Genomic DNA, 24,882 nt, shown 5'->3' with positions numbered 1-24,882 from the left:
ACATTAACTGAAAGTTAAAGTGGTTCTAAAGCCTTAAGGTTTTTTCCCTAATGCATTCTCTGCATTAAAGTGGATGTAAACTCCATTCATGGAATTTGACTTGGGCACATATATCTGTATATATCTGTCCCATGTCTTTCTGCTGCTCTGTTCCTCCGTTATCAGCATGATAACTTTTGACAAGTTCTCTGACACCGGAGATAAAAGCAGCTGGAAATTTTGTGTCGGGGTGGCTGCATAGAGATAGATTTGCAGAGAGCTTGTCTATGCACAGCACAGCTCTTCATGTTTCTTCTTTCCTCTGCCTATGTGGAGGAGGGGTGTGTGCCTTTCCTCCAAACAGCTGTCACACAGTGTATTGCAAGACTCCACACCCAGTGCTGGAACAGAAAAAAAATTCAAAAACGATGTTCACTTTCTAAACAGTGTAGACAGTGAGGACAGGGGATATACAAATCAAACCTATGTAGGGAGATTTGTTTCATATCTGTGTATCATCTGAGGCTGTTCACAGCACTGGGTGTATGTGAGGGTTTACATGCACTTTAAGGTAAAAAATTGTCTGTGTCCAGGATTCCCCCCCCCCCCCCCCCCACCTATCCCGATCCAGCGCTGTGCCTGAGAGCAGCGACTTGCTCCATTCTCTACCTTCTCACAAGGAGCCAGAAGAAGCATGAGCTCCGGGGGGGGGACCCCCAGAAGAGGGGGATTTGGGCTGCTCTGGGCAAAACCATTGCACAGAGAAAGGAAGTGTGACATGTTTATTATTAAAAAAAAAGAAAATAAGGTTTAGAGTCACTTTAAAATTAGGTTTGCATTCTGTAGTGGGAGAGGCTGCCTCAAGATCGACATACCTTGCAGTTTCAGCTTGCAGAAAGTCCCCATTGAGGATGCCTCAATGCATTCTACCCACATCGCTTTTGTTGGATGAAGTCCTGGTGCTGACTTTTATGAAAGTTGACACTTGCATCCTGCAGGTGTCACAGATTTGGAGACCATCTGGACAACCGGCGGAAACGTTTTGAGTACAGATTGACAATTGACAGTATTTCTTCATATATGTGAAGATTACTTTTATATATGAAAGGTAATGATGGAAGTACTTTATCCCTGACATGTTTATATACTCTCTGCATGTGTTCTAGGGTGGTCTGATTTATAGGTGTGTTCACATAACCATTGTTTTAAAAACACTGAAATACATGTGAAGTACAATAGCAAGCATATTATTGCCATGCAAATGTAAAAAAATAAAAAACATTGGCACCTAGCAGAGATAGTTAACACATGTATGGTCCTGATGTGATCTGCTTTCTTCATACAAGCCCTCATAGTTCATGGGGAAGACTATCTATACAGTATCTCTGTCCTCAATAAACAGGAAAGACAACTCTCCCATCATTAACCAGAAGTTGATTTAAAAAAAACTGGGAAGAACAAAATACAGATCCGTTGTCTAATGTGACCAGCGAACAAAAGAATTTCAAATCATTTGTGTTTCATACAATATTGATGCCTACGATGCTTTAAAACCAGAATGTCACTGGGAATAATAATGACACCTGTTCAGGCTCTGGTGAAGCAGAGATAGATGGGTCTGTGAAGCCATAATCTATGATGTTCTCAGGCTACCATCCCACCACAATATAGATACATTTTTAGGCAGCTAGCTTTAAGACGAGCGAAAAGGTGAAAGTCTAGAAGCAACTTAGGAGACCTTGTTAATTTTTCATACTGCACTAGAGAAAAAAAATGGGAAACATTAGACCTCATTTTTTCTACCAATTAAAAAAAATGGGAAGCTAGCTAATTTATTATTAATAAATATGGAGAAGGGGTGGGATTAAATAAGCTGGTACTTCTTCTCACTCCTTTTCAGATATCTAAACTAAATTATTTTTTTTTTACAGTTTTATGTTTGTTCTTTTGTGTCTGACAATTAGTCCCCGTTCACATTGGTGCGGTCTGACGGTTCCAAATCGCATGACAAGTCGCACCTTTTTGTGGGCAATAAACCTGTTCAAATTGGTGCGATTCTGACTTTGCAGTACCGTGCTGATTTGGAAAAAAAAGGTTTATGCACTATTTTTTGCAATTTCAGGTATGACTTGTATAGACATATATGCATCATGTCACACAGATTTTAAGCAAGTTGCACCTGAAATCGCGCTGGCCTGCGGCTTTGAAATCGTGCTACTTTAAGTGAAGTATTTTTCTCTTCTTGTGTAATAGGCATTCGTCTTTCTGAGAAACACTCTTTTCCTGATTTCTGCATCCCTCTTTGTGTCTAATTAATGAACATGCGCAGTCTTCACAGCAGATATCTAACAATTTTATATTTTGGAAGTCCACCTTAGATTTTTCCAGTACTACTTTGTAGACATCATAACCAGCTAAAAGTTCTGCTAGTTGTGCTTCTTAGATAACTTAGTAGTCTGTAAGCGATTGCCATAGAAGTGTCCACCTAGGGGCTATACTGACCTCTGCTACTATAAATGAGCATTTTCACACATTGAACCTTACCTGTGTTTTCCTCTCACAAATATAATTGCAATGTCATTGAGTCAGTCTTCCCACATTATTCTGTAAATCTAGACTTGAAAATATTCCATTTTACTATTTAGCAGCACCAAGTAGATTGTATCTGAGGATGAAGAGCTCTCTGTGTCCATATCAGCTCACAGACAAAATACTACTTGTCTCAACCGCTGAAACACTGTACCATTTGTTCAGTGGTATTTTGACCATGCTCCTCTTCATAGACAGTCAGTTTAATATTGCTGTAAGTTTCTACCAGAAATAAATGGAGTGTTCAGGCTTTTATTAAAGGGATATCTTTGATTTCTAGAGCTAAATGGTAATTTAGATAAACTAAATATTAAAGCGGAGTGTCGGCCACAGGGGTGAAATTTAGCTAAAAATACTCCCGGGACAGTCAGGGCTAGTACATTCCACAATGGATAGCCTCTGTACTGTCCCGGGTCGCACTTACCTTTTAGAAGAAATACTTACCTTGAAAATTTCTTCTCCAGCGCTGCCATCTCGGATGTGGGCAGCTGAAGCCATCGCGTCCTCTTCTCCCAGAATGCGCCTGCACTGGCCCCGCTCGTCACTTTCTGTATGCCCAGAAGCTGTTTAGCAGGGAATGAGGCACCCGCAACGGAAGTGACGAGCGGGGCCGGTGCGATCTGATCCTGTGCGAACTGTCAGATCGCACTGCGATATGCGATCAAACTGGGGGTGTCGTTAACATTTAATTGACACCCCCTGCGTATCTATTATGGCAGTGTGAACTGCCAGATGTGCGTTTGCGATGCGGGAACAGGCTGCGAATTCGCAGCCTTCCCGCATCGCACAAGTGTGAACCGGGACTAAAGCTGAACTCTGGGCAAACAACAAAATACACAAATGAAATGCATAAAAAGAATGTTTAGTACTTTGTATATTTCTGTAAAGCTATTCTTGTATTTGTACACATCTACTACACATCATACATTGGTTCAGCGTAACAGCTTCCTGGGTTGTCTCTCTGCTCACTAGACAGAGATGATAATGTTGATTCATTTTTGAATGAACAGGCTGGAGTCAAAGAGTGAAAGTATGCAGTATAGTAGAGGAGGTGTGTCAGAGAAACGGCCATGCTGCAACTGGCAACTCCGCCAGTACTTCCAATGGCCGCAATGGACTCAGGCCATAGACTCATTGTCAGTGAAATGGCTGTGCTGCAACTGGCAAATTTGCCAGTACTTCCCATGGCTGCAATGGACTCAGGCCATAGACTAATTCACTGGCCTATAAAAGGACTCTGCTCAGCCCATCTGATTGCTGGATTGTCTTCAGCTCTTCCTGTTTCCTGTGCATTGCTACTTCCTGGATTCCAGTTTGACCCGGCTTGTTTCTGACCTGTCTGCTCTCTCTCCTGGCTTTGACCCACGGCTTCGTCTGACCCTTCGATCCTGCTCCAGTGTTTGACCCTCGGCTTGTGTGACCATCCTTGCTCTCTTGTCCTCTGCCTGACTTCCAGTGTACCGATCCCGGCTTGCTCAACGGACTTGCTTCTGCTCAATCCCCTTGTCTTGGCGACCTGTTTGGACTGATACCTGTGTATGACCCTCGGCCTGGCTTTTACCTGCACATTGCTTGATTCCCTGGAGGCCCTGCAAGTTGTTCCAGGATATCCTTGTGAACCTTTACCTGCACTCCACAAGCATCCAGTGCTCCTTGGGACGCGTCACCTCCTGTCCCACTTCCAGGGGTGATTCGCACCGAGCTGCAAGGGAAGCCCTCTCAGCATTTCGGCCTCTACCAAGAAGTGATCTGACAAGGTGTATGACTCACAAGACTGACTAAACAGAATGACACATTGAGGTTAATTTACTAAAGGCAAATCGAATGTGCACTGCAAGTGCAGTTGCTCTAGATCTGAGGGGAAACTCTAAAATGAGAGGAAGCTCTGCTGATTTCTATCATCCAATCATGTGCAAGCAAAAATGCTGTTTCTCTTTCGTTCATTGACAAACACAGCTCTTCATCTTCCTGACCGTATGGTTATACTGGCCCCTACAGGAGTAGGACACTAGGCAGAGAAAAAACTTGAACATGCCTATGGGGCAGTCCCTGGGGGTATACTCCCACTTCCTGCTATAGGTATTCAGTTTTTTTCTGCCTAGGCAGGAGTAAGGACCTACTTCCTTGCTGGGGTCTCTGGTCCTGGCAATTTTTTCTTTTTACGTGGAATTTTTTCCTCTTTTTATTATTTTGTTCCTGTGAGAGCTACAATCAAGTGCTGGACTGGGCGACAAACTGGATAATATAGATCCTTAGGGTCCCCCCAGTTCGGCCAGTGAGCAGACCGCAGCTCTGCGCTAGGTCGGCCTAGACATAGCCCCGTTGGACTTGGCCTGGCCTGCAATTTATACGTCTCGTGAGGGCGCAATACAACTGGCTTCGGTCTGAGTCGCATTTCCTCCTGACTGACAACACCCACATTACGATGGATCGGTGTCCTGTCCGGAGCATTGCCCACCCTGTTCCTGGTGTAAGTAGCTGTCCCCCCACTACCACTGGATGGTTTTGAGGTGGACTTGGGCCCCTCCCTGGAATGGTCGGACCCCCGGGTTCCCGACCTTCCCCCCCACCCCCTGTAAGATTTAGGCCGCGGCTTTGTGGCCTACTCCCCGGAAACTATGTGAGGCGGCTCCTGTGAGGGTGGCTGATACCACTGCCTCCCGTTTGGGCATCTGCCTTCCCCCCTGGCGGATGGGCGCCTTCAAAAATTTAGGCCATGGCCTGCAGCTAATTAGGCCATGCGGATGAGTTGGGCGCCAACGTTGGGGGGCGGCCTCAGTGTCTGTAACTGAGGCCTCCACTCTTCGTTTGAGCACCTGCCGGGCTGAGGATTCGTGCAATTGCGGCTGGGCCTCCACAAAAATTTAGGCGGCAGCTTGCGGCCTGCTAGGCCATGTTGTCAGCTTGGCACCTCCCTTGGCAGGGATAGCGCTTCATTTTTTTAATGAGAGCCTTGCTGCCATTGTGTGGGACACCCACCCTGTTTTAGTGAGGGTACCCTGCCTGCGCTTCCGTGTCATGGCGGGCGGTCCCCTTTTTAAGGGGGCTATGTCCTATTATGTCCTCTAAGAAGGGCTCTTAGGGCGACCCCCTTGTTTTTTTGCGGGGTCGATAGGTGGTCCATTGTGGGCCCTTGGCCGGCGTTCCTTTTGCAGGAGCGCAGTGGGCGGCCTCCCCTGATTGTTTCTTCGGGGTGAGCTTAGTATATCGCGACCCTACTGGGTCTGCGTCCACGCACCCTGAGTGCTCAGATACTGAGAATGATTCCTCTGCTCCTCTAGCTGTGCTTAAATAGGGGCTGGTAGATGCAATGTTTGTGTCAGTGCGTAAAAACTTCAAAAATGGAGGTTGCGACTGATGCAACATTAGAGGCACCGGTTCCTTTTGGCACCCACAGGCCCTCCAAAGCGGCAAGGGTGTTCCTCTTTCCACTTACCTTGACAAAATTGTCACAAATCTGTGGAGTTGTCCAAATTACAGTGGTTGCTTAGCATTTTTGCTTGCGGTAAACTGCGTTAAAGGTGGACGGTTCCATCTGTAGTGGACTCTCTGGTTTTCAGGTCAAATTGAGCTACCTTCATTCCGGTTGAGGATTCCCCGGCCTTTACAGGTCCAGCTAATAAGCAGGCGGAGGCCCTGGCCCGCCATATGTGGCTGTGGCTGGTTTGGTGATTAGGTCGGTAATTACTTATGCCTTGGTGTCACAAACTCTGACCAAGTGGGCTAAGCTTTTACGCCAGGAACTGGAGGAGAAGCAGCTCCCCCCTGCCTTGGTGGAGCTGGCGAATCAGTTGGTCCAAGGGCTACAGTTTGTCTGTGACGCCTCTTTGGATGCCCCTCCTCTGCTTTCTAGACTGTCTGTCTCAGCAGTGGTCCTGCTGCGCATTATCTGGCTGAAATGCTGGTCTGCGGACCAGGCTTTTAAGAAGGCCTTGTCTGATCTTCCATTTGTGGGGGATCGCCTGTTTGGAGCTTTCTTGGGTGACATCATCAAGGGCCTCACAGGGGGAAAGAGCACTCTTCTTCCTCAGGCTTCCAGGGGTAAAGAGTCCCGTCGCAGACGGGGAACCTTCTTTTCTGCACACAAGCGACTTTTCGTCCCTCAGGGTCTCAAGACAAGGGATCCAAGCCCTTTCGGGCCTCCGCTGGGGGTTCCAAAAAGTCTTAGTCGGGCAAACCATGAGCAGGTGCTGCCAGACCTGCAGACAAAAATTCCTCCGCATGAAGGGGTGCACTCACCGGTATCTGGGGTGGGGGGACATCTTCCCTGCTTTCCAGATCCGTGGACCTCCCTGTTCCAGGACAAGTGGGTCCACAAAGTAATTTGCTCTGGCTGCAAGATCGAGTTCCGATCATATCCTCTGGAAAGGTTCTTCCCTTCCAACCTGCAGTTTATCCCCAGAACTCTTAAAGGATCTCTATGGGGTGGTGCAAGATTTGTTACTTCAAGGGGTGATTGTTCTGGCTCCAAAGTTGTTTTCAAGGTTTTTACTCAAACCTGTTTAAAGTTCCCAGGAAGGAGGGCTAGGTGCATCCAATACTGGACCTCAAGGCGCTAAACCGCTTTGTGCAGGTACAGAAGTTCCGAATGGAGTCCATGCGCACAGTGGCGGCGTCCCTACATCAGGGGGATTTCCTTTCCTCCATCGACCATCAAGGATGCCTACCTTCACATCCCAATATGGGTTGCCCATTAGCTTTTTCTCCTCTGCTGTGGGCGAGGAGCATTATCAATTCATGGCTTGAGGCCTCGCTTCCGCTCCTCGGGTCTTCACGAAAGTGTTGGGCCCGGTTCGAGCATTACTGGGTCAGCGGGGAATCGCGGTACTGGGGTACCTGGACGGTCTGCTTTTACGAGCAGAGTCTTCAACTGCGTTTGAAAACTTGGGGATTACTCTGCAAACTCTGAGGGAGTTTGGTTGGATTCTGAATCTTCAGAAGTCTGCCCTAGTTCTGTCCACTAGCCTAGTCTATCTGGGTTTTACTCTGGACTCATCCTCAGCCACAGTGTTTCTTTCTCAGGAGAAACTTCAAAAGTTTCAGCACCATCCCCCCCCCCCCCCCCCCCAGCCTTCTGTTTTTATCTCTCCCTGCTCTGGACAATCTCAGAGCTCATTCCTCCTCTGTGTAGTGACCCCCTCCTCCTGTGCCCTTCCCTCTGACCCCCTCCTCTCTAGCTGTACAGCAAAGTTGTATGGTGCTCTCCTTCCTCTGTCTCTGTGCTGCTGAGTCTACCAATATCTACTCAGCTAACAGGTAAAAATTTCAGGCTTTTTAATCACTGAGATAGCTGTGCAGACCACTGTTCTTTCACATTCTATTTTTAGTAAGAACCTATTAACAAGGGGTGTCTTTTATCAGCATGGGGGTACATAGGTGTGCACATCCCAGTGCCAGCACCTCATTCATTTCTACTGGGACATGAGGCTGCATGGACACAGCCTCTGTATTCTAATATGACACGCAGATACAGGTTCCAATAGAAATGAATGGGACGCTGGCACAGGGACGCACACAGCACCGTACATCCCCGTGCTGATAACAGAACGCCCTGCACAGGTTACACGTCTGTCCCACATATGAATGAAGAACTCATGTATATGGAGGCTTAGTAAGCTCCCCAGATATAAGAAAATGGATTTTACTCCGGAGCTAATAAAGCTGGCCATAGATGGATGGAAATTCAACTGGTCCAACAAGAGGCGTCAATATAAATGAGTAACTTCTCTCAAACCAGCAGAATTGTTTCCTTCGATCTGCAGCCCTGACATCGATGTCTCAGCAGAAAGGATTCCCTCATCCACCTTAGTTGTGTGGATGGGGGCATCCATTCATTTTTTTTTTCGATCAGACACTGACTGATAAAAAAAAAAAAAAATGATCCATCTATGGCCAGCCTTCAGCTATCCATACATTATACAATCTGATTGTACAATATCTTTTGGATCTACCACCAACTATGTAGTACAAAGGCCTGCCTGATTGGATACTATTTCAATTAATTGTTTAGGTTTGTTCATATATTACAAAGTTTTGGTAAATCAAAAAGAGATTGTGCAGAGATTGTACAATCAGATTGTATAGTGTATGTTCACCTATAGTGTTCTTGTTCATGAGTACTAACAATGACAAATGTTTTTCCTGTTTATTTTTATCTATGTAGATTTGTTTGCCCAGGAGCTTTTGTCTTTGAGTCTATTAAACACTCTGACACATTGTGTAAAGCTGGGTACACACTGGGGTTGCACTGATACCTGTTTTATACCGCTGACATCCAATCTGATCCATTAAATCTGGACCCTATTTTCCATCCGTCCAGGGGATCGGATCGGATGAGAACAGACAGACGGTCCGTTCCCATCCGATTTCCCCCATAGAGATGCATGGGGACCTAACAGCTGTGTTTTATTATTTTTATATGATATTGTAATTTAAAGGTCATTTTAATTCTCTGAGTTATTAATTTTGCTATTGCCATTACATTTAGTGTTATATGGGAGCTATGATTTACAAGTTACATTAGTAAAAAAAACAAAAAAACATTATTGAAAGGGGTTGGGGGTGACACCGTGAGTTACCGCACCGGGTGACACCAACCCTAGTGACGCCACTGTGTGGGAGACCAGATATACTGGATGCAGGGTCCTGGGTTTAGTAACATTTTAAAAAGCATTAGGTGGAGTTTGGCTTTATTTGTTAGTCAGTTTTCTAACTTACTTTAACACTACCCTCTGTCCAGATAGACAATGCTGCTGTCCAAAGGTGTCTCAGTTGCTTCTCCAGTGTAGTGCCAGGAAGCGAGTAAAGGCCCGTACACACGTAGCGATTGTTGGCCGTAAATATTCGGCCACCGACCGATCGGCCGATTGTCTGCTTGTTAGTATGAAGCTTCCGACAACCGACTGCGACTTTTCGGCCGAACAGAATCTGGTGTGCAGGCTATAAAATTTTTGTTGGCCAACACCAGAACGGCCGATTGGTCCTCAGTCAGTACAGAATTCGGCCGACAAACAGCAGATGAGCAAGACTGGGCATGCTCAGAGAAGAAAAAACAAACGGAAAGTTAACCATCACATGACATCACTTCTGCAGTCGGCTGTTGTTGGTCGACAAAATTCGTGTGCAGTCTTTAGCACTTTTCAACCGACCGGACAGCACCGGACAAAAGACGGCCGATCGTTCGGCAATCAATCGGTACGTGTGTACGGGGCTTTACTGGCTGAGACACTAGGTGAAAATAAAGAGTAAAAAAAAGCCTAAACAAGAAAACGAAATGCAGCCACCACATTTAAGGATTGGTAAGCTGCAATATATTACATTTTTGTTTTTAAGTTTTAAAATGCTTTCAAAATCTGGAACATCAACAGTGATTGATGGCTACATACAGGGTTTCTGCACATGGATAGTACAGCATGTCTTCTAGTGCTTGTGCCATTCTTTCGATATTGACTTCTTTATGATAACACAGGCAGAGCTTGTGAAACAGCCTGAAGCACACAGCAGAGCAGGTGCACTTAGAGATAACAGCACTGCTCTGATATTGTAAATGAGGGCATTGCTTGGGATTGGTAGGGTGCATGAGGTTTGTTTTAAAAAAAATCCTGGCTGAAAGTCATCCGATTGTAGGGATTTAAAAGATCAGCTCTCTCATAAGATAAGAGGTACTCCCGGTAACCTAAACCTTGTTATTAAATAGAATTGGATTTTATAGTTATATAAGGTACTTTACTAGTACTTCATTAGTAAGAATTCACATTAATGGGACAGCAGTCTGGAGACTATTTCATTTCTGCTGTAGAAATCTCTAACAATAAGCCTTTTCATAAGCATTATTGTATTTGCCTTTATTGCCAGTATTGTAATTATGCCTCTTTCCACCAGGGTGCCTTCATGGTTCTTCAGGGGTGCCTTGGCAAAAGCCTCAAAATCACCCCAAATTGCCAAAAAAATTGTATACAAGCCAGCAGGTGGATCAAGCTTGCATTTATGTTACACAAAGCCACAGGTTTCCATTGTAAAACTTTAGAACTTTGAAGTGAAACATCACTCTCCCAATCAACATTGATTATTTTTAACCCCCACACTGCTAGCATTAATAAATATATAGGGAAGTCTATTATATTTACTTGTTTGAAACTTTTTTTTTACATTTCTTCAGTTACTTCCTGGTTTCTTGCCTAGGCAAATTATGTCATACATCCCAGGAGTCTTCAGAAACAGATGGTTTCTAGGAAGTGAATGCTACGTGAATCATTTGCCCTTTCTCAAGATGTCCACGGACAGAATTGCTAGGGGAGTGATTTCTTAACAAAATAAAGCATGGAGACATGGGTGGATGCGGGGGGGTGGGGGGTTGCTTTCAATTACCCAGTTCCCACCCAGGCCAATTCTGGCATTCCTCCCCTACATGTAAAAAACATCATTTTTTTTTACATTATACAGTATATATATATTTTTTTTAGCAGAGACCCTAGAGAATAAAATGGCGATCGTTGCAATTTATGTCACAAGGTATTTGCATAGCATAATTTTAAAGGGCCCTGAATGAATAAAGGTTGAGAAACACGGATCTAATCTATGATTTAAATACCGCTAAAAATGTCTATGAAAGGTCCCCATTTATCCAGGTCAGGGTATATCTGTAGTACTTAGTCACATTCATCTGGCCTTGTTCTGTGATGTTGAAGAATGGCTTCTCCAAATGCCTGTGAAGGAGATTTTGTTATCCAGGTCAGGGTATATAGCTAGTAGTAGTTAGTCACATTCATCTGGATTTCATCTGGTTATGGCTGTACAACTTTTGCTGTTTTTATTTTATAAGCTCTGTTTTGTATCTAATGGCACTTTTCCACTGCAAGTACCGGCTCGGCTCCACTCGGTCCTGCCTAGCTCTGTTTGGTTTTCCACTGCATGGTACCGCATGGTACGGTGTTGGAACAGTTCAGGACGGTTTGGTACGGTTTGCTTTTCCACTAAAGTAAAGTGGGTGGGATAACAATGATTCTCTGACCAATCAGTGGCTAGTAGTGACAAACAGTCAAAGCTGCATGCAAAGGATTGTGGGATATGGTACCGGTACGGCCCTCTTGGATCCACAACTAAGGTGGTACTGTTTAAGCGAGCCGTACCGTTCGGTTCCATGTAGTGGAAAAGCGCCGCCGTACCGAACCGTTCCAACACCGTACCATGTGGTACCATGCAGTGGAAAAGCACAAAAGCGAGCCGAACCGTTCGGTTTCATGCAGTGCAAAAGCGCAATAACTGTTGCCACTTTGATGTTAACACCCTTATCCCGCAAACGATATACATTTTTTTTCTTGAGTTTGTTCTTCTTTTATGTTCATAAATCAGCACTTTTAGGTGCTTATACACATGGGGGGGGATTGGGTTACCAGTAAATGCAGACCCCCACCGCCTTTGACCACCCATTTAAGCACAGCAATGCAGTCGCTCAGGGCTGTATCCATGCCATATCATAAATTAAATTGGGTGGGGTAAATCACGCAGGGACGATTCAACATATCGCCTTCCTACCACCTGTATAATTCCCTTGAATCTAAACCACTGCAAATCGTTTTTTTGAGTAGCTGAAAGCATTCCTGCATGTACGTACAAACCCTTGGTGTGGTACTGAAGCCAAAACTTCTTCTTTTTTTTATTTTTTTTGAACAATGGTTTTAGTTGCTGTCTAACTATGTTCCTGTTCTAGTAATGACTTGGTCACAGGTGTGAAATGAGCAGGAAAATCCCAACAGAGGCACAAACTCTTCTGACAAACTAAAAAATAAAGGTTTTGGCTGGAGGTAGACTTTAAATACAATAATTTTAGTAAACTATCATTACCAACTAATGCAGCCACTGTGTGCGCTGTATTATACTGTAGTAGCATCAGCTACATACAGTATGTAAGATTGTGTTTTCAGCAGCAATACAGGAAACTTCCCGTCTGCTGCCGGTGTTCCGTGAAAAAACCATACCCGTAAAAATTCCATACCCTCGTCACTTCCGGTGCACCTACGTCAGCACCTACATCATTGAACAGCTGAGGAGCTTACTAGTGCTCATGCTCGGAGGGTATGGAATTTTCACGGTAGTGCGTGTAACGTTACACCGCCTCAGCTGTTGCGGCGGTTACATTAAAACAGCTCGGCTGCAACATGAGTCATCTCCGTTCCTACCCCTGTCACTTCCCTGATCTCGGCTACTAAATGTTAAAGCGGCGGCGGGTCTATGAAAATATAAATCACGGAGCCGAAATCTCCGTCATTTAGATTTCATAGACCTGCCACCGCTTTTACATTTAGTAGCCGAGATCAGGGAAGTGACAGGTTTAGGAGCGGAGATGACTCATGTTGCAGCCGAGCTGTTTTAATGTAACCGCCACAACAGCTGAGGCGGTGTAACGTTACACACACTACCGTGAAAATTCCATACCCTCCGAGCATGCGCACTTGTAAGCTCCTTAGCTGTTCAATGACGTAGGTGCTGACGTAGGTGCACCGGAAGTGACGAGGGTATGGTTTTTTCACGGAAGAACGGAACTAGAGAGTCGGCCTGAATTCAGATCCACCATTCAGGAGAAGCCTTGTATTTTTTTAATAATGAATACAAGGCTTGCTCTGATTGACAGAGTAGGCAAGGCGCGAGGATGATGTCCTGATTTCTACCTCGATTTTAGTCTTGGGCAGCAGATGGGAAGTTCCCCTTTACTGCTGACAGAGCACAGAGCCGCAGACTGCATTTAGCTTTTAGCTGATGCTACTACATTATAGTACAGCGCACACATCGACCACATCATTTAGTAATGAAAATAGTTTGTATTGACTAGCTTGGCCAAAATAAACTATTTAGAGTCAAATTAAAACTGCAATTCTAACGTAACATATTATCACTGCACCTTCATTGTCCAGTCAGCATTTTGAAGGTGAGGAGGTAACCCCATTGTATTTCTTAACAAGAGTAGCTGAACAGAATTACAAATCCTTAGATATATACGACAGCTGACATATAATGTATCTGGCAGTTTGCATGAAGTTCAGCTTTGGTAACATGTTTTTTTTTTTTTTTTTTTTTTACTGACTTTATGACCTTATTAATTGTTTGTTGATTGTGTCCCTCAATGTGACACACCCTTGCTCCCTGTAAAAACATCTTTACTTCAGCAGTTTTTTAATTGCATAATGCAATTATAATATGTATTCTTGCTTATTTGACTTGCTTTAAGGATACCGGTACAGTGCTATATGACTGGAGCCTCCAAGGCCTTGTAACCCTGGAGTCTTTGTGGAAAGATGGCGGAAAGAAGAAGTCTGCAAAAAAAGAAGAAAAGGTAGGACTGTTATACAAATATAACTGTCAAAATGTGTAAGGCTTCTTTCACACGGTCCGCCTCCGCAGACGGATCCGTGTTGCTCAGCGGGGATCGATCCGCGATCCCCGCTGAGCCGGGCGGATGACAGCTCCGTCTCCGCTTGCAGAGCGGAGAGGGAGGTGTCTCAGCACCCGCTGCCCTCTATGGGGGATCGGAGGAGAGCGGACCGCTTGTCCGCTCTCATCAGATCCGCTCCGCTCCGATTACTGAACGGATGGAAAAATAGGGTTTCCATCCGTCCAGATTTCAGCACAGGATCGGATGCGGATGGCAGCGGGTGTCAGCGGAGGTGACCTCCGCTGACACCCGCTGCCCCATAGAGCTGCATGGAGGATCCGATCAGATCCGCCTAAAAAACTGACAGGCGGATCTGATCGCCCGTGTGAAAGAGCCCTAAGTTGTATTATAAGGATTTCTGCTAACATATAAAAGGTTTTTTAGAGATTACACTGGCAAACGACAAACTGTCCAGTGTTTATTTTAACAACTTCTGGACCGGAAGGATTTGTCCCCTTAATGACCAGGCCATTTTTTGTGATTCGGCACTGCGTTACTTTAACGAACAATTGTGCGGTCGTGCAATGCTGTACCTAAATAATTTTTTCCCACAAATAGAGCTTTCTTTTGGTTGTATTTGATCACCTGTGCGATTTTTATTTTTTGCGCTATAAACAAAAAAGGAGCGAAAATTCTGGAAAAAAAACTATTTTTCACTTTCTGCTATATAACATTCCAAAAAAATATTTTTTAAAAATCTTTATTTTTTTCATCCTTTTACGCCAATTTGTGTTTTGCCAACATATTTTTGGTTAAAAAAATCGCAATAACCGTATTTTGATTGGTTTGCGCAAAAGTTATCGCGTCCACAAACTAGGGGAAAGATTTATGTCATTTTTATTTGTTTATCTATTAATTTTTTTCTGTAATGGCGGCGATCTGCGATTTTTAGCGGGGCTGCGGCGGACAGATCGGACCCCCTAACTGACATTTTTTACACTTTTGGGAGGACCAATGACATTACTACAGTAATCAGTGCTAAAAATATGCACTGTTAATGTAAAAATAGCACTGGCGGGAAAGAGGTTAACCTAGGGGCGATCATAGGGTTAAGTGTGAGCCTAGGGGAGGATTTTCTAACTGTATGGGGGAGGAAGTTGTGAAATGATCATAGAGACCTGTGATCCTATATAGGAGGATCACAGGCGCTCTGTGATCATTTCAGAGAGAACAATGATCTGCTGTGTTTACAACAGCAGACCGTCCTCTCTCAGCTGGGAGCGATCGTGGGTGCCCGGCGGCAACTGTGCTGCCGGTCCCGTGGATCGGCATCTCCGCTGTTTAGTCCACGCTCGCCCCCAGGAGCACCGCCGTGAACAGCCTTACAGGTACGGGCCATATACACTGCGGCGGGCAGTCGGCAAGTGGTTAAAATATATAATTTTTAGTGGTTAGATAGATGCTCATGGCCTGCCTGTTGTATGAATTGTGCAGTCTTGGGACACCCCTATAGCCTAGGGATACATTTAAGCACTCTGTACCAGTAATCATTAAGTGTTGGAGCCATTAGAAAGTCTCTCCCCCTTGATTGTATTTGCAGTGTCAACACCAAAGCTGCAGGAAATGCTTGTCCGCATTAAAAGGCTTCTTTTTAAAAAAAAAAAAAATTGTATTCACCTAGATGAATGCAGCTTCGTCTAATGCTGCATCTGTCCCCCACTGCTTCTAAGACTGGAAACTGAGCGATCAAACAAGCTGATCACTCAGTTCTCAGTCTTCAGTGAGCAGCGAGTCGGGGACTGTCAATGGAGCGCTGGGCTGTGGAGGAGGTGGGAGCGGCTTGCTCAGTCTCCCAGCGGCTCACTGTGAGGCTGAGCCACTTGCTGGCTCAGGCATCTGGATCAGCTCAGTGATGTTAGCTGACAGCAGACTTAAGCCCACTGTTGGCTAAAAATGGATCACAGGAGTGCAAAATGAACTGCACTCCTGTGATCTGTAGGAGAAGTAGGGCCAAAAAAAGCTTTGGCAATACTACTTTAAGGATCTGTGCTGAGTATCCAATAAAACACATGAATGCGGCCATTAAAGAGGTCTGTTTTGGTGTAAAACATGCTCTTAGCAGAGTTGGATGACACAAAAAGTGTAATTCTCAGATCTTTATCTGTCTGCTCTCACTGCGAAAACATGTTTAGTAAAATTACTATAATTGCTGTGAATAGATAGCATAGACAGAATACCAGAAAAAACACCAAACATAAAATATTGTTTGTTCCCATGCAAGGTTGAACAGACCTTTTAACACAACTGCTACGGGGAATTCCAAAAACCAGAACAAGCGCTTCCTCGTTTCTAATATTTTCTTATGTTTTCTTACGTCATTTACAGACACGATTATTACTGTAAGTCTCCATTCACACTGGTACGACTTGTCAGGCGACTTGGTCAGCCTGACAAGTCACGCACCGTCACGTCCCATAGTGTAGTACACCAGTGGTCCTCAACTCCGGTCCTCAGGGCCCACTAACAGGCCAGATTTTAAGTATTACCTTGGGGAGATGCAGACTAGAGTACTGCAATCACTGAGCAGCAAATTATATCACCTGGGATGTATTTCAGTTATCTTGCAAATCTGAACTGTTAGTGGGCCCTGTAGGCCAGGGTTGAGGACCACTGTAGTACAGGACCGGTTCTAATAGGAGCAACACAAGTCGCTCCGACTTAGAAAAAGGGTCCTGTACTACTTCGGGGCAACCTGGAGTGACTTGCATAGACATTCATTTTATGAAGTCCGTGCAAGTCGCGCCGAAGTCGCGCTGCACGCGACTTCACAGGTCGCCCCCTAAGTCGGAGCAACGTAGTGTGAACCGAGCCTTAAAGAGGTAGTTCTGCATGATCAAAATATTTCATGGACTTAAATGCTATGTTTTAGGATAGCACACGTAATTTATTAAGTCGTTTATTTCATTTAAAGTCTGCCCCATCTGTGAATAGTAACCAGTCATCAGCTAAGGAGAATACACAGCTTGAGAGTTCATCCGAAAGCGCAAAATAAAGGTGAGTTTCATGGACTGCATATCTATCCATTTGTTTTACAGTCACATGCTAAAGTGAAAACCACACAGGTTAAAAAAAAAAAAAAGCAGGCCTGGTTTATTAGAGCTGCATGGAATAAATTGATTCATGCATTACCTACAGCAGGGTTTATGCCTTGGTGAAACAGAAACTAAAATCTGGATATACAGTATATTACTCATAAATTCATTTTTTTTTACATTAACATGCACCTGTGCTTAGATTGTGGATGGTAAAGCATTACCATATTCTTAAGCAGTAAAGGGCTTTATAAAAAACCCCTAGTGAGTTCTGAAACTGCAGGTACTGTGGTGCAAACCCCCTCCCTAAATTGACAACAGAGGCACTTGAAATTACAACCCCATTCCCCTTTTTTTCTCTGATGGCCTGCCAACCTTCTAATTGTAAAAACGCTATTCGATGCTAAGTGCAAACTGAGTTTAGAGTCTCTATTTTGAGTCTAGAGTATGGATTACCTCACAGTACATGCAGCTAGAGAGGTCAGTGATGGCTTGTTTTATGTATACGCCTAAAGTGTGCACTTTGATACTACAGTGCGGTGTGCCATACAAGAGTAGAATGCAGATACGTTGTTCTTTTATATGTTTGCAACTATTAAAAGTATAAAGTGTACTATAGAACTTCCTTAGGCCTCTTGCACACGGGCGTTCCGTATGTCCGCATATCATCCCATCCGTTTGCGGATGATATACGGACATAATGCATGTCAATGGAATTGCGGATGTCAGCGGATGACCATCCGCTGACATCCAAATTGCGTCCTTTCAGTTCTGTTTCCGTTTTTTTGGAACGGAACAGAACAGAACCCTATTTTTCTTCTGGACGGAAAGGATGCAAAATCGGATGTCAGAGGTGTCATCCGCTGACATCCGCAATCCCATAGACATACATTATGTCCGTATATCATCCGCAAAAGGATGGGATGAGATGCGGACATACAAGTGTCATCCGTGTCCGTAAAAAAAAAAAAGTGCCGCAGCGGATCAAAATACGGTCCGCTCCGTGTGAAAGGACCCTTACTGTGTGTAGTAAAGGGAAGCTTTCATACATAAAAGCTCATGCATTTTATAAGCAAATCTTTTTGGCATTCATGCTCACAAGTTTCAGGACTTCCAACCTTCACTTTTGGTACAGTGGATGCAAATGTGCTATCTTTGTGGCCACAAAAGACTGTCCTGACATGACATGCCTGTGAAGCAACTGGTGTTCCTATTTACAGACATTTATGGCGCTTTTCCACTGCATGGAACCGTACCGGTACGGCACCCTTTTGTGCTTTTCCACTGCTGGTACCGTATGGTATAGGGTCGGAACGGTTCGGTACGGTACGGTATAGGTTTGCTTTTCCACTTCATGGAACCGAACGGTACGGTACGGTACGGCTCTGAAAAAACAGTACCTACTCGATTGTGGTTCCAACAGGTACCAAACTGGTACCATATCCCACAATCCTTTGCATGCAGTCACTACTAGCCACTGATTGGTCAGAGAATCCCTCCCACCCCGTTGTTATCCCACCCACTTAACTTCAGTACTACTTTAGTGGAAAAGCAAACCTATACCGTACCGTACCGAACCGTTCCGACCCGATACCATGCGGTACCAGCAGTGGAAAAGCAAGCAGGGCCGAGTAGAGCCGAGCCGGTACTAGCCGGTACTTGCAGTGGAAAAGTGCCATTATGGCGCTTTTCCACTGCATAGAACCGTACCGGCCCAGCACGCTTTTGTGCTTTTCCACTGCGGTACCGCATGGTATAGGGTCGGAACGGTACGGTACGGTATAGGTTTGCTTTTCCACTGCATGGAACCGAACGGTACGGTATGGCTCTGAAAAAACAGTACCTACTCGATTGTGGTTCCAACAGGTACCAAACTGGTACCATATCCCACAATCCTTTGCATGCAGTCACTACTAGCCACTGATTGGTCAGAGAATCACACCCACCCCGTTGTTACCCCACCCACTTAACTTTAGTACTACTTTAGTGGAAAAGCAAACCTATACCGTACCGTACCGAACCGTTCCGACACTATACCATGCGGTACCGCAGTGGAAAAGCAAACCGGGCCAAGCAGGGCCGAGTAGAGCCGAGCCGGTACTAGCCGGTACTTGCAGTGGAAAAGTGCCATTATATACGCGTTCTTGCAGCTAATGCATGTACCTATTTTTTGTTTTACATTTTTTGTTTCATCCGAAAAGGGTAAGCAGTTGAACTAATATATAGTACAAGTGAATTTTCTTTGCATTTAAACTGAAATTTTTTATTCTTTTTTTTGCTGTATTACGTGAGTATTGAATCTCCAGATGTTTGCAAAAACATTTAACTACTGTCTGTGATACTTTTGTAATGATGATTTATCTAATAATCGGTACTGCTTGAACCTTAAGGGAAGGAGGTACACCCCCAAAAACTTGACCTGAATATTTGGATGTTAATGTAAATTCCCCCCCCAAAAAAAAAGTATCATGGACAATGCTCAATCAACTCAAGCAGATGTTTGCAGAGAGAGGAAGTTATGTCTGCTAATTAGAAGGGTGCTACAGATGTGTTGACTCCATGGGGCCAAATACAGTCTCCCTGTTCTACTCTTACACATCTGTACAGCAGCCATTTCAAATTTGGTGCATTTGTAATCTTCACTTTTGCAGTGACAAACCACTACTGATAGTCATTTTTCCCAACAAGTTATTATAAAAGAGCCCTGACATGTACTATTTGCATCTAAAAACCACATAATGTGACACCAGTGGAATTTTACTAAAACCACCCTTTACTGAAATAAATCCCTGACATCCTTGTGCCTTTATATAAATAATTTTAGGGCATCCCTGTGCCTCTGCCAGCTGTTATATAGGTGGCAAATTTAAAGACTCCTCCTAGCTGTCAGTGGTGGGAGTTGGAAGAGACCCAGCATGCTTCCACTGGTATTCCTAATGATAATGGACAGACACAGACAACAAATCGTTATGGTTGTCTGGTTTCGATCAGTCAGCTTGCACATTAACATCTCTTAGCTTCAAAAAATGGAAACATCATTGCTTTTGTAAAGTTAAGCTGGCCATATACAGTACTACTAGAATTTCTTTAGAAAATGTTTGTTTTCTGAATATTCATTCAATTTGCTAATGGTTAATAGGGTCAAAACAATGATTGCTTTTGACGGTAGTAACAAAAAAATGAGAAGGAGCAGAATGGAATTTTATTCTCAAACAGACAAAATTTTAATTGTGATATGGTTTTCATTCAGGAGAAATTATATGTATACTGTATATGTAATGTACATATTCTGGAACAAAAGAAACCTGCTTAATACGATTTAGATTCAATTCATGTAGGAGATCTAGATATAATTTTAACCACTTGGCCTCCAGAAGGTTTTACCCCTTTCATGATCGAGCCTTTTTTTGCTATTCAGCACTGTGCTACTTTAACTGGCAATTGCAGGGTCATGCAACACTGTACGCAAATTAAATTTACATAATTTTTTTTACACACAAATAAAGCTTTCTTTTGGTGATATTTGATCAATACTGGGTTTTTTTATTCTTTGCTATACAAATGAAAACAATTTCTTTTTTAAAACATTAGCCAATAAAAAAATTGAATTTCTTTAATTAAATTAATTTCATATTTCAATGTGTTTTGCTACATGCCTTTGGTAAAAACATCCCAATAAGTGTATATTAATTGGTTTGTATGAAAGTTATAATGTCTAAAAGCTAAGGTATATAAACCAAACTATGCATTCATAGTATACAGTGGGGAAAATAATTTTTGATCCCCTGCAGATTTTGTAGGTTTGCCCACTTACAAAGAAATTAAGGGTCTTTATTTTTTGTCATAGGTGTATTTTAAATGATTGAGACTATGAATCAAAAATGCATAAAGAACACATAAAACAAATGTTATATATTGAGTTGCAGATCAGTGAGTAAAATAAGTATTGGATCACCTACCAATTAACAATAATTCTGGCTCCCACAGACTGGCTACAGTATGTGCTCATGTGGTACACAGATTAGTCCTGTCAATTTAAGAAGGTGCTCCTAACGACTACTCCACAGAATCTCTTTCTTCCATTCAAGCTCACCATCATAAGCAAGACTAAGGAGCTGTCAGGGACAGAATATAGGCTTGCACAAGGCTGGAATTGACTACAAGACCATCAGCAAGAAGCTTGGTGAGAAGGAGACAGCTGTTGAAGGGATTATTCGCAAATGGAAGAATTATAAAATAGCCATCAATCCTCCTCGGTCTGGAGCTCTGTGCAAGATTTCGCATCATGGGGTAAGGAGGATCATGAGAAAAATGAGGGTTCAGCCCATAACAACACGGGAGGAGCTTGTGAATGATCTCAAGGCAGTTGGGACCACAGTCCCCAAACAAACAAAGTATTGGTAACACGATACGCCGCCATGGAATGAAATCCTGTAGCGCTCGCAAAGGTCCCCCTCCTCAATAAGGCACATATGCAGGCCCATCTGAAGTTTGCCAATGAACATCTAAATGATTCACAGTCAGATTGGGAGAAGGTGCTGTGGTCAGATGTGACCAAAATTGAGCTCTTTGACATTAACTCGACTCGCTGTGTTTGGATGAATAAAAATGCTGACAATAACTAAACACCATCCATACACTCAAGCACGGAGCTGGAAACCTTATACTTTGGGGCTGTTTCTCTGTTAAAGGTACAAAATTACTTTGCCGCATTGAGGGGCCAATGGACAGAGCCATGTATTGTAAAATCTTGAATGAGAACCTTTTTCTCTCAGCTAGAACACTGAAGATGGGTCGTGGATTGGTCTTCCAGCATGACAATGGCTCAAAACATACCGCTAAGGCAACAAAGCAGTAGCTTAAGAAGAAGCACATTAAGGTCATGGAGTGGCCTAGCCAGTCTCCAGACCTTAATCTTATAGAAAATTTATGGAGGGAGCGGAAACTTCGAGTTACCAAGCAACAGCCAAGAAACCTTAAAGATTTAGAGAAGATCTGTAAAGAGTAGACCAAAATCCCTCCTGAGATGTGTGCAAACCTGGTAACCAACTACAGGAAACGTCTTACCTCTGTGCTTGCCAACAAGGGTTTCTCCACCAATTACTAAGTCATGTTTTGCTTGGGGATCAAATACCTATTTTACTCACTGAACTGCAACTCAATTTATAACATTTGTATCATGTGTTTTTGTGGACTTTTGGTTGATTTGTCCCTGTCATTGAAAATACACCTATGATAAAAATTATAGACGCTTCATTTCTTCATTGGTAAGTGGGAAAACTTTCAAAATCTGCAGGGGATCAAATAATTATTTTCCCCACTGTATATACCAAACTATGCATTAATTTTTACTTCACAATAATGTTTATAAACCTTTACAAGTCAATAGAAATGCTGCTTAAATTGTGATGCAGGCCAGGATTTCCTCTGTCCCTTGTGCATCTGAATTCAGGGCTGGATTCACCCCAGGATTGCACATGAATGCAGCACGATGTGGTGCTCTTTGACAGCCCATTCATTTAACCACTTGCCGTCTGCTCACGTTGAGCCTACTGCGGCAAAGTGGTTAGTTATCGTCTGGCGACGTAGACCTACGTCGCCAGACACTCTCCTTACTCGGCGGCGTGCGCGCGGCGCCGGAGGCTCGCTCCCGCTGTATTCAGTCACAGCGAGAGTCGGGCCGGGGGAGGAGCAGCTGGCGATCGCCGCTGCTCTTCCCCGATCGTCGGGGAATCGAGTGTGGAGATCCGCCCGCTTGTGTGTGATCTCCTAAGTGACAGGCAGGGTCAGATTGCAGGGCTCAGCATAGTTGAACCCTCGATCTGTCCTTGTGTCACACAGTCACCTTCCCCCACACACGTTAGTAAGCACCAGGCATACATTAACCCCTCCCTCTCCAATAAAATTAACCCCTTCCCTGCCAGTGTCATTTTTAGAGTAACAGTGCATATATATAGCACTGATTACTGCAGTAATGTCACTGGTACCCCCAAAAGTGTCAAAAATGTCAGTCTAGGGTCCGATCTGTCCGCCGCAATGTCGCAGTCCCGCAAAAAAAAACGCAGATCGCCGCCATTACGCGTTTAAAAAAAAAACACCAAAAATGACAGAAATCTTTCCCTTAGTTAGTAAACGCAATAACTTTTGCGCAAACCAATCAAAATACGCTTATTGTGATTTTTTTTTACCAAACATAGGTAGCAGAAAACAAATTGGCCAAAAATTTTAAAAAAATTAGATTTTTACATTTTTTTGGGGGGGAATTTCGTATAAAAAAATGTTAAAAATATTGTTATTTTTTTCAAAATAAACGCTCTTTTTTTGTTTATAGCGCAAAAAGTAAAAATCGCACAGGTGATCAAATACCACCAAAAGAAAGCTCTGTTTGTGGGAAAAAAAAGGACGTAAATTTCGCTTGGGTACGGCATCGCACGACCGCGCAATTGTCCGTTCAAGTTGCACAGCGCCAAATCGCAAAAATCGGCCCAGACGTAAGACAGCAAAATCCTCTAGTGGTAAAGTGATTAAATGGGCTGCAAAATGGGAAAAGTAGTCCTTGCACTACTATTAAAAACGCACTACACCAAACCTCATGGTACTGCAGTACCATGAGACAAATGCACTGCATTTGTGATCTGCATTTGGGGTGCCATTAACAATACACTGGCACCCACATGCAAAAAGCAAGGGCAGTATGCCTTTCCTGCACCCCATTCTAGTGAACTGGCCCTCCTTGTGAGTTCTTTACATGTACCTGGATTTAAGCTGGCCATATACTAATAGAAATGCATTCAAAGATTTTCTTTTTAAGAATGTTTTGTTACATTTTTTAATTAATACTGAGATCCAATCAGCATTCATTTTTTTACTACTGTGACAAGAAGATTTGAAGCAGCAGGATGGGATGTTATTTCTCAAACTAATTCATTTCTAACAGTGAATTTTCTTTGGGGAAAGTCCATTCATTCCAACATTGAAAGAAGAAGCAAATTATTTTTTGAAGTACTTTTGAATGATGATAAAGTCATTGAATGTACTGAGAATGTTCATACAAAAAATCCACTAGCTATTGGGCCAGATTTTGTATCGGTTTCTCTTGTGTAGCTGAATTCTGTATGGGATCTAGATTCACTATATGTGAATAATGTTTTTACCTAAATTATTCAGTGTGTATGAGGTATACAGTACCTGTTTTTTTTGTCTGTGTGCATCATGTGTATCTGGATTCAGTGTGTTCTTCTTCTTTCAAGGTTTGTTTGGAGATAGTTTGTGCATCTCACATGTACTAAAAGAAAATCTATGGATCTTGTTAGAAAATTTTTAAGATGCATACACAGATCAAATCCTGTGTACTGAGTATCCAGAATAAGAATGTGCATCACACATGTCAGTAACTTTGATGTGTATCTCATGCTTACCGGGATTAAGTGAATAACATATTTCTCTGTGTACAGGTTCCTCCATTGTGCGATTACATTGTGGAACAGCTTCCAGTCCATCTCAGGAAATCCACAGGTTGCACTGATGCACCAGAAGGAGAGTCTTTGTGAACTAAGGCACAAGCACTTAGCAATTACTCATGATCCAAAGTCAGATTATGTTATTTATGTACCAAATTGACACCAGTCAATAAAATATTTTATTTGCATTTGTTTGGGCTTTAATTGCATGCATTTATAGTTTTGGAAGCTTGTACTTTAGGGTCCTTTCACACTGCCCGCATCCGCCAACGGAGCCATTCTGCTCAGCGGGAGATCGATCTGCCGATCCCCGTTGAGCAGGCGGATGACAGCTCCGTCTCTGCTCTGTGTGCAGAGATGGAGCTGTCAGATCCCCTCTGTCCTCTATGGGGAA

General features: G+C 43.5%; 1 protein-coding gene across 1 annotated transcript in view; it reads left to right on the top strand.

Moving 5' to 3' along the window:
- Positions 1 to 24,617, top strand: part of APOO (apolipoprotein O) — a 123,129-nt gene extending 98,512 nt beyond the window's left edge. The window contains exons 7-9 of the mRNA XM_082245928.1: positions 13,793 to 13,897; positions 16,908 to 16,990; positions 24,483 to 24,617. Coding sequence (XP_082102054.1) covers positions 13,793 to 13,897; positions 16,908 to 16,988 — 186 coding nt within the window. The 3' untranslated portion in view covers positions 16,989 to 16,990; positions 24,483 to 24,617. The remainder of the gene's footprint in view (positions 1 to 13,792; positions 13,898 to 16,907; positions 16,991 to 24,482) is intronic.
- Positions 24,618 to 24,882: the final 265 nt, after the last annotated feature.

This window comes from Pelophylax lessonae (genome assembly GCF_965119305.1).
Source record: "Pelophylax lessonae genome assembly, chromosome: 2".
Taxonomy (NCBI): domain Eukaryota; kingdom Metazoa; phylum Chordata; class Amphibia; order Anura; family Ranidae; genus Pelophylax; species Pelophylax lessonae.
Note: the sequence above shows the minus strand (reverse complement) of the source record. Positions and strands in the feature narration are given on the sequence as shown.